At 45.5% G+C, this 11,002-nt stretch overlaps 1 protein-coding gene across 3 annotated transcripts in view; it reads left to right on the forward strand.

The window, feature by feature from the left end:
* Pcyt1b (phosphate cytidylyltransferase 1, choline, beta) overlaps positions 1-9,436 on the forward strand; it is a 92,030-nt gene extending 82,594 nt beyond the window's left edge. For all 3 annotated transcript variants that reach the window (XM_021187866.2, XM_021187865.2, XM_029534451.1), the window contains exon 8: positions 5,732-9,436. In XM_021187866.2, the coding sequence (XP_021043525.1) occupies positions 5,732-5,944 (213 nt within the window). In that variant the 3' untranslated portion in view covers positions 5,945-9,436. The remainder of the gene's footprint in view (positions 1-5,731) is intronic.
* Positions 9,437-11,002: the final 1,566 nt, after the last annotated feature.

Below are 11,002 nucleotides of genomic sequence, written 5' to 3' on the forward strand. Positions count from 1 at the left end.
CCAGAGTGGTTGTACCAGCTTGCAATCCCACCAGCAATGGAGGAGTGTTCCTCTTTCTCCACATCCTCGCCAGCACCTGAATTTTTGATCTTAGCCATTCTGACTGGTGTGAGGTGGAATCTCAAGGTTGTTTTGATTTGCATTTCCCTGATGATTAAAGATGTTGAACATTTTTTCAGGTGCTTCTCAGCTATTCGGTACTCCTCAGTTGAGAATTCTTTCTTTAGCTCTGTACCCCATTTTTTAATGGGGTTATTTGAATTTCTGGAGTCCAGCTTCTTATTAGTCCCCTATCAGATTTAGGATTGGTAAAAATCCTTTCCCAATCTGTTGGTTGCCTTTTTGTCTTATTGACAGTGTCTTTTGCCTTACAGAAGCTTTGCAATTTTATGAGGTCCCTCTTTGATAGTCAATTCTTTCTTCTTTTTTCTTTTTTCTTTTTTAATTTTTATTTTATTTTTCAAGACAGGGTTTCTCTGTATAGTCCTGGCTGTCCTGGAACTTACTTTGTAGACCAGGCTGGCCTCAAATTCAGAAATTCGCCTGTCTCTGCCTCCTGAGTGCTGGGATTAAAGGCGTGCGCTACCACGCCTGGCTGATAGTCAATTCTTAAAAAAAAAAAAAAAAAAAAAAGTGTCTTTAAGCAAATATACATTAAAGTGCGAGTAAACCTGAAAAGCCTTGAACTCTCATGGTGCCTGACAGGAAAGGTGGTCAGGAGCCAAAATCATTTCTTAGCTGGCCTTGGGCAAGTTCTTTTGTTGTTGTTTCCCCGAGTGTGTCCTTTTCCAAGCTCCTTCTGTAAAGGTTTACCCTGTGCCTTCTACATACTAGTCCAGTGGTCCATGGCTGACACCAGCCCCAACCCCAGCCCCGCCCTGGCCCAGCCCCAGCCCAGCACACCCCTGGCCCCAGGCCCAGTCCAGGGCCCAGCCCACCCAGGCAAGTTTTTCTGCATCTCTACACCTCAGTCACATCATCTGTAAGGGAAAAGTAAGCTTTGCTGCCTCCTAGAGTTGTCACGAGGATTGAATTGGTTCATAACAATGTCCGTATAAGAAAGCCTGGCAGCAAGACCACGTTAGGCACAGCGGAGGGTTAGCCGCTGGTAATGATAATGACGTTTATCCAGCTGGCCAGAATGGAAACGCCTGTCTTCTTGGGTTTCATCTTTCTTATCAGAGGTCCGCATCAGATCAGACTAGTTTTTTTTTTCATTTCCCTTTAAGTCATGTGCCAGGATGTATAGGTACCATGAAAACCTTTAAAGGCATTCATCAAGATATTCACTGCCTCACTAGATATTAAATGCTTCTTAAAAGGGAAAACTTTGTAGGAGGGAAACAGAAAATTACTTTCACACGGACAGAACTATAAACGGGATTATTTTCTTGGGGGAAAACTTTCTAAATGGAAACCTCTTAATACAATGAAAGATTGAATTTAAATACCTTTTCTCTTTGAAAATGTCATGCCATGGTCTTCATTATTTGTTATAGTTCTAAAGTGCTTTTCTTCCCAGGAAGCTCATTACAAACTGTCTCCTGACTGGATTCAATTCAGCTCCTTTGTAGTGGAACCACCCTGGAAAGTCCGGCAGAAACAGATCGGAGAACTTGCAAGTCCAGGCCCGCCTGCTTTTGCCTGGGTAGCACATTTGTGAAGTGTGACACCATTGTTTGTCATTAAAGATTCAAATTCTTTCATCCCTTTAGGCAGAATATTCTCAAGTTATGAGCTTGATTCAAACTAGAGTAGACAAGATGTAGATTTCTTAGAAAGTGGGCTTCTAATGGAAATGCGGACAATCCATTACCAGCAGGGGGGCTAATGGCTGCCACTAAAAATACGTTGAAAGATTATAGTAATAAAAACACATATTTTAAAGTGCCTGCTAGAAGTTCAAGGATTTTTTTTAATGTTACTGTTAATAATAGGCTACCCAATCCTTTTGGCATTTGATTTTGTCTCATAAATGGGCTTAATCTCAGGTAATGCCGTTGTACTGCACTATTTTTTTTTCTGTTTGATTTCACGGGGGTTGGCTGTCTTTTGGCAGAATTATCAGTGCTCTTAATGGAAGGTAAATAATTGCTGTATTTGTAGACAGGTGGAATTTTCAATCTGGGAAGAATCTCAGTGATCAGCAAGGTTTCTCTATTATGTTTTCCAGAAGAAACTTTAGGCTCTAAAAAGGATAGACTGGGGCTTCGGAAGGAAAGCAAGCATGAGGAGGCATTAACAATGTGTGCTTCAGGTCTTTCTGTTCCCCTAGCTATATCATTATTGAAATGCCTGCCCCATCTTCCTATTCGGGCTATTTGAGTTTCTTTCTCCCCATCATAATATGTTTTATGAAGGCATACGCAACATGCAGCAGCTATCCCTTTGTATTTGTTGGAAATCGGTCCAGGACTTCCTTCAGATACCCAAACCTGTGAAAGTACAAACCCTTTAGATGAAATAGCATTGTGTTGGTACAAAAACTGCACACATCTCATTCTACACTTTAAAAGATCTTGATGACCTATAATAGCTAATGTGATGTCACTAATATGCATTAGGTATTATATTGTATTATTCAGGAAATAATTGCTAGCAAGTCTTTTTTATATGTTCAATGTAAATGTCATTTTTGATATGCAGACAGTCGAACCCACGGACATGGAACTGGCACTAGTGTATTCATTACAGACATGCTAGGAGGAGGTGACTATATAGGCCTGGGGCACAGGATTGTGATCCTAGTTACCCAAGAGAGCAAGGCAAAAGGATTGCAAGCTCAAGGGCAGCCTGGGAAAATTAGAGAACTCCTGTCTCAAAAAAAAAAAAAAAAAAAAGTGTGTGGTGGCGCACACCTTTAATCCCAGCATTTGGGAGGCAAGGACAGGTGGATGTCTAAGTGTGAGGCCAGCTTGGACTGAATATTGAGTTTCAGGACAGCCAGGGCTGAATAGTGAGACCTTGTCTCGAAAAATAAGGGGAGCTGGAGTTATGCCTTAATGGTACTTACCTCACATGGGTGAGGCTCTGGGTTCAATTCACAGTAAAATGCACACCTCCATCCCCACTCACCGCCCCCAAGACTAAAGGGAAATGACAAACTCCCTGGCAGTGCTTTGCACAGATCTTCTCCAGGAACACTGTATGCATTTCTTCTATAACACTGAAATCATGCAGACCATATGATCCTAAAATAATTTCAAATTTTCAAAAGTATTTTTCATGTTATTAAGCATTCTTTGAGAAACTGATTTTCATGACTGGAGAGATAGTTCAAAACATGAAGAGCACTTGTTGCTCTTGCAGAGAAGCCAGCACCTACATGGTGGCTCACAACCACCCTCCAGCCCCAGGGGATCTAAGGCCCTCGTCTGACCTCCTCAGGCACCAGGTGGTCATGGAATGTCACACATTTAAAAAAAGAACCTGCTTGCCAGTTGCCTAGCATATCTTCTTGGATTTATACATTTCTGGAACTTATTTTAGAAGTTTACCGGTTTATCTGGTATAACACTACAGCATCTGTACTGCTAAGTATTTACTCATAGCTGTAATTCCTGGGGGAAAAGGAAGATTTTGCTCTCACTGGCAAATTCCCTCTAGGCAGGTAGGTGCTTGTGTGTTCTCCTCCTCCCATCGGCAGTGGAAGTGTGACCCCTTCCCTGTGCCCTCATCCACGCTAGCTATTACAAATTAAGGATTACAAATTCAGCAATTTCATATAGTCAAAGGTGTTTCTTCCCTGGCTGGTTTGCTCAATTAATTAGAGCATGGTGCTAATACAGTCTTTTCTGATAATTTGATTACTAGTGAGGTTGACCATTTTTTACTTCATTTAACATATACCCTAAGCCTTCTTTCTTTTTTCTCTTCTCCCACCCTTTCCACCTACCCACCCTCTTCCCTTTCTTTAAGCCCCTCTCCCTTTCTTTTTGAAAGGGAGACCATGCTTGAAGTCTCAAAGACTGAAAAAGACTCACACCTGTACGTGCAGCACATGGGAAACAGGGACAAGAAGGTCTAAAGTCTAAGGCCAGCTTCAATTACTTAGTGAGTTTGAGGCCAGCCTGGGCTACATGAAACCTTGCCTCAAAAAGCAAAACAAAAGAACCCCTCCAACTCCCCCCCCACAAAGAAATCCATGGGGAAAATCTGATTTTATCAGTAAAGTCTCCTATCTCACAGTCTTTTTCAACCCAGAAAATGGCATCACTGCATTCCAGCGTCACCAGCTAGAAGCTATAGTCCCTTGATGTTGTTTCCTCCTATATGGCACATGTCATCTGTCAGAGAGTCCTGTTGGCTCTACAACCAGACCAGGGTTCCATCTTAATGCCATTCTCGTAAATGTTAAAACGTAAGGAACAGAAAGCAGATCTGTGGTCAGAGTCTGGGATAATAAGAGGCAACGAGAAAGGGCCATGTGGGAGCTGACGAAGTCCCCTATGCCTAGACTGTAGTGGGAGCCACACAACTCTATCTACCTGTCAAAACTCAAAGAAGTGCACACACAGAGGGGTTATAGACCTTAATTTAAATGTGTGGGAGATGTGCTGGACATTTCTTTCTTGTCATCTTTGTGCCCATCACTCTGAGCTAGGCACCATCATAATTTTAGACCCTTACTGTGATAGACTCCTCACTAACCTTCTCCCTGTGCCTATACTCTTGGTAGCAGCTTTTTCTCGGCACAGTAAGAACAGGTATTCAGCAAAAAAGGAAAAAAGAAAAAGAAAAAAAAAAGCCAATTGTGTTACTCTTGTTCTTGCCCCTCTCCAGCAGTGTCTCTTCTCCCCAGAGAAGCTCTTCTGTGACTCGATCCCCCACACTATTTCCCTGGCCTGCTTTCCCCCAAGCCACCCACTCTCCCCTCCCCTCACACTCTCCACTACTGAGAGTGCTGCCGCCCCTTTAAACCTGCCTGAGTGGTTCTCCACAGAGGGAAACATAGTTCTCACAGTGGCTGCCAAGAGCATCCATGACAGCCCCCTGCTAATTCTCCAGTCATCCCCACCTAACTCTTCCTCATGGCCTCCAGATAGCAGAGCACAGTCCAGTGCTGTGACCAGCTTGTTCTTCCTGACCCATAGCTTGCTCTCTGTGTGCAGTTGGCTTGCCACTGACTTTCACTGCTGGCGTGGTCCTCCCTCCTCTCCTGGAGGCCAGATAGCAATTTCTCAGCAAGGTCTCCCATGGGAAGCCCATTAGTAAGTGCAGCCCAGTGTCCCAATGTGGGAACTCTTTTTGGAAATCATCTGTTGTAGCCCTAGGCTTGTCTCAAACTCCTCCTGCCTCCCAAGTGCTGGCACACAGGTGTGAGGCACCGTGCCTGCTGTGGGATCTTCCCCTGACTTATGTTTGTCTCCTGCAGCTCGATTTTTGCTTGTTGTGTGATTTTTCCTCACATCCATAAGGACAAAGGTTTGTTGTTTTTTTTTTAATTTTACAAGAATCTACCACTACTTACAACATTGCTACTTTGTCTGGCGTGCAGATGAAAGAAAAGGAAAGTCCCATTTATCAGCAGGGATCATGGCTTTAGGCATGAAGTTCTTACTGGCCCCAAATTTCACTCAAATCCCCCCCATAGCCTTTGACAACATGGAATGCCATCCAAGTTTGTGGGAGCAGGTGTTCTGGTGACACAGCTCTCCATCCTGCTCATCCTTTGTCTTAGCCACACCCAGAATTGCTGTGTTAAGTTATCTTCTCTCCATCTTCTCTCTAGAAGCAGATGTTCCAGGAGAGGAGTAGCCGGATGCTGCAGGCGTTATCTCCGAAGCAGAGTCCTGTGAGCAGCCCGACCCGGAGCCGGTCCCCTTCTCGATCTCCATCTCCTACCTTCTCCTGGCTCCCAAACAAGACCTCTCCCCCCTCCTCACCCAAAGCAGCCTCAGCCTCCATCAGCAGCATGAGTGAAGGGGATGAGGATGAGAAGTAAAGGTGCCTGGTCAACAAGAGCACACCACACAGGATGGGAAGGGCTCCCGGGATGCCTGGGTGGTATTGAGAGCTGCAGTTCTGCTGGGAGATGGGAGTTCTGCCATGAGAGTTACTAGGGCCAGCTCTTTTTCCTTCTTCATTCAGTCTGGCCTGGGCTCAGCATGGAGGTTTCTGACCTGAAACCCCACACAGACCTTCTTAGCATCCTACCTAGAAGCACCCTCACTTTAGCCCTGCTATGGAAAAGTTCAGAGCACTCCATGAAGTGGGATGGGTTCTTCTTTGGTCTACATGTCTATCTGTAGCCAATAAGCCACCTGCAGATGTGGCTGCTGCCTTGCCCTGCTCTCTCCAGCCCTCAAAGAGCCTTGCACGTTGCCCCCTATCACCCACGCTCTCCCAGAATGAATTCCCTTCCCACTGAGTTGGCTAAGTGCTTCCCCAATGGGCAAGTTAAAGGTAAAGTCCAGCCTTCCCAGTTCAGCCACTAAGGCTGGATGGAATGCACCAACCCTTTCCCACTTCAGGACCCTGCCTCAGATGCAGCTTCGCTTTGGTCAGATAGAAAAGTGTGACCCTTAATCTCTCATTCAAAGGACAGTTGTGTCAAGGTGAACTCCACCTAAGGCCTGCCATGTCTCTGGCTGTACGTTTTCATCTTTGGCATGAGGAGACTGTTTTCCTGAAATTACCTGAATTGATGGGAATCACAACAAGGAAACCCGTCTTATTTAAAAAAGGAAACAACCACATAAACCTTCTTAGCAGGAGCTGCTTTGCTTTGGCTCCATGTATTGAAGATGAAAAGTATCTCTTGGAGCTTCTTAAAGGATCGGCTCTTTCCATTTCTGACCACATCACAGTTCATAGACTCGAATAACACAGTTTGATGTAACAAACACTTAGTATACCGATAGGGGGTGCTACCTGCACGTATCTGTTCTATGTATCCTCCAATACGCCACCCCAGGGTGTATACCATATGCAATATGAATATATGGTGGCGGTGTTGGACTCTGTATCCCTCTCCTGCCCTCCCCCATGACACACTGCTGAAATGCTTGAGCTCAAGAACCGCCTGGTTCGCTCCTGACTTGGGCACTTTGTCAAAAGCTCAATCAAATGTTAAGATTCCTGTAGACATGTTTGTCCCAGAAAATTCCTGTTGTTCTTCACCCATGACATTTTGTGTAAAGGGAAGGCTCCATCTTTTGAATGGTCTGAGAGACACTGAAGTTATTTCTGGCCCTTGCTTCTTCAAATGGGATGGAGACTCTCAGATGACTGGAGAACTACATGGGGCCACTGTTCCTTAATCACATGTAGGGAATGAGCAGGTCCAGTCAAGGTTTAGAGCTAATCTCTTAGATACAAATAGAATTTCCTGATTATCCTAGTAAAGACAGACAGACAGCACTGCAGCTTGACTGATGAAGGCCTTAACATGTAACTGGTGGGCAAAGTCCAGCACCTCCAGTGACAGAAACACCCTCTGCCTTCAGAGGCTTTGGGAACACGCATTCTGGGGGGTAGGCAGACAAGTGATAAAGAAAGGTACCTGTCTTTCCCCTTTGTGTTGGGGTCAAACTACCTCCCTGCTCACCTGAAGATCAGTGGTGACTGTTGCTAAGGCAACCTGGAGCCTCCTTGTTCCTGGTACTTCTTCCAGAAGTTTGCAAAGTGCTCATGAAAGACAGGGGGTGGCTGGGAACTCAGCCTGGGAGAAAGAAAGTTCTTTTCATAGTCAAGGCCCTCTCAGAGAATCACACTCCCGAGGCAAGCGCTTCCATTCTTCCATGGTATCGGTTTGACCTCAGCCTCCCTACCCAGGACAAATTGTGCGTGTATGCCTTCTATTTCAGCCAGCTGACACTTGTGGCAGTGCAGGGACAAGGGGAGCAACTGAGCAAATGAAGAAGAGGAGAGGACGGTTCTAGAGAGAGAGGGGAATGAAAGCTAAAAACATCTACGTTCTTAAGCCACTTTAGCTTGTGTGTGCGGAGACTCTCTGGTTGAGGAAGCCTTTTTAAAAAGTTCTGATTCTATGACCCAGGGCAGATAGGTCCACTTTTACCTAAGTCTTGCTCTGAGGCAGAGAGTGTAAAGGTGACATATCAGGTGAGTATAATTTTGCAGGCCCTACACACCATCCTGCCAGGTGCCACATACATGACTCATCAGAGAGCGCCACTGTAGCTGTGAATGATGGGAAGTGACAAACATCAGAATCATCAGACACTTAAGTGGGTTTAAACCTCCTCCTCAGTTCGCAACAGCATCTCCTCACCTTCCCAAAGCCATGAGCTTTCCACAAAGAAATGGGACTGATTCTGCTAGCCAACCTTTGGTCTTTCTTGACCATCTTGCAGGCCTTCCCAGCCCTGACCCAGTTTACCTCCCCGGCCCACACCTGGGAGGAGCCGTGAATGCTTTGTGTGGGTTCTTCAGGCAATTCTCATGGTCAAGGGCAAGTTAAGGATCGAATGACAGCATAAAGTGTGCTGCAGGCTTGGAGAAATAAGAAAAGGGATAGAAGCCAGGGAATAGGCTCCTTTTCCTCCAGGAAGGGAAAGAAGCTACTTAGGGAAGATGGAAAAACTGACACTGGAGTTGGTGAGTATGGGAGGATTTATATTTTCTACTTTCCTTCCAGGCATCACTAAGAAGGAGGAAGGCTTCCTATTGTATCCTTCCATGGCTAGTGGATTCCCATGCAGCAGGTGGGGTCCTGGCCTCTCCAGCTTCTTTGGCATATTAGCAATTCTCAGATCTCCCCCACCCCCAGAAACCAAGTGCTGACTCTCCATGTAAACAACAGGGGTGTAGTTGTAATATGGTGTATGGCCCACGTCTGCCACGAATTGTCAGGATAACCCAGAGGCAAAGGTAAACCAGCCTTGTGACAGGCTCAGTGTGGCTTCCGACATGTAGTGGGTGCGGGAGACTCAGCCATTCTATGACGTAGGCTACAAGATACTGCGGTTTCACTGGTGGGTTGTGGCCACAGGAAGAACATGGCTTATTTTCCCTCAATCTTCAGGACTCGTTTTAATGCCCAGTCCTACCCCACAGACAAGACTGGTTTTCAGGCATCTACTCAGCAACTCCAGTCTTGTCCTAACCATCTGATGAGGAAGGAAGGAAGCAAGCAAGCAAGCAAGCAAGCAAGCAAGCAAGCAAGTGATAAGTGAGCTCATTAGGCAATTTTTTTTACTTCTCTAGTTTTCTGTTGTATCGCTACAGTGTGTCTGGGGACAAAGCCATAAGAACAGCCTATCTACTTAAAATTCTGCTGTACATATAAGCCGAGGGCTCATCTGGATTCAAGAATGATCTTATGCCCAAGCATTTGCTCTGGTGCTGAATAGTGCAAACTACTGGAACCACCCCGCCCCCACCACTGAAACCCCTAGACCCAATCCAGTCCCCTGATCCCAAATGGACCACAGTATTCCCAACTTGTTTATAAATAAAGGGACGCAGAGTCACACTTTGGTTGCCTTGCTTATTGTGTGTTGCTATGTTCCTACCCAGGAGTTCAAGCTGAATGTGCAAAATGCATGCACTGTAGCAGTTGTAGTCACTGCCTGCCTAGCTGTGGCTTCAGCACTTGGAAGGCTCACCACCCCTTGCTTTCTGCTGAATGGAGTCAAGTCTTGGAGTTGCCAAACGGCCCATTATCTTTCTGTACAAGATAGTTAAGGACAGAGCCACCGAAGGGGAGGTTGGGGCTGAATGCTAGGTCTCACCACTCGCTGGCCTTGTGACCTCCATTGAACCCACTTCACTTCTCCAGCCTTGCTGTTTGTTCAAAATGAGGTGGGGCTCAGGTAGTAACGTCTGTGCTCTCCCTTGTCAATAAGGCACTATGAATTTCTGAAGCAGCCTGCACTGCCCCCCAGCTTTCTCCAAGCTACCATGCTGACCAGGAGAAAAGGCTTACTTCTCACAGAGTAGAAAGCCTCCTGGGATCCCCACAACCTGCAGCGTTGGTTGATGATCTCGCCTCCACATTTGAAGCACGGAGATATAAGGCTCCCAGGGTCCATCTACTGTTATTATCTTGCTATGTTTCTTTAATTTTTAAAATTAGCATAAAATGGGTTTCATTATAGCACTTATTTTGTGGGTATGCATATGTTCATTTTCATGTAGCTGCACCACACACACACACACACACACACAAACACACACACACACACACATGCAAGTGGATGCCCGAGGTTAACTTTGGTGTCGTGTCTCAGGTACCACCCACATTGTTTTAGAGGCAGGGTCTCTCCATGCTCTGGATCACACCAGTAGGCTTAGGCTGGTTGCCTTTGCCTCCCCAGTGCTAGGATTACATGTGTACATCTGTTCTTTGTTGTTTAACATGGGTTCTACTGTGCTATCTCCCCAGCTCCTCACATGGCAATTTTATACATATATGCAATTATATGTTGTCCTCACTGTCCATGTCCCCTGCTCTCCTAGTGTCCCTCCCACTCTTATCGGCCCCCTTCTTTCCAACTCGGGTGCTCTTCAGCTCTCCTGCCCCATGCATTCCACTCCCCTTTCTTATCTCTCCTCTCCCATGAGCTTCATGGTCAATGAGAGATCCTGTCTCGAAAGATAAGGTGGAGAGCAACTGAAGGAGACACCTAATGTCAGTCTACTTTATACACACAAATATATATGTAAATGAAAGTATAGATTCTGTATATTAAAAAAAACACGCAGTGTTTGTCTTTTGGGAGAGAACTTAAAAGAGATGAAACACCAAACCCCTAATCATACAACCTCTTAATGGGCTAATGAATTAACTGGACAGTTCTCAAACATAAATGGCCACAAGGTATTTAAAAAAGTGTCCAATATCTTTAGCCACAGGGGAAATGCAAATGTAAACTTCTTTGAGATAGCATCTCACTTCAGGAAGAATGGCTACCATCAAGAAAACAAATAACCCTGGGCTGGAGAGATGGCTCAGTGGGTAAGAGCACTGACTGCTCTTCCGAAGGTCCTGAGTTCAAATCCCAGCAACCACATGGTGGCTCACAACCATCTGTAATGA

This window comes from Mus pahari, chromosome X, assembly GCF_900095145.1.
Source record: "Mus pahari chromosome X, PAHARI_EIJ_v1.1, whole genome shotgun sequence".
Lineage (NCBI taxonomy): Eukaryota > Metazoa > Chordata > Mammalia > Rodentia > Muridae > Mus > Mus pahari.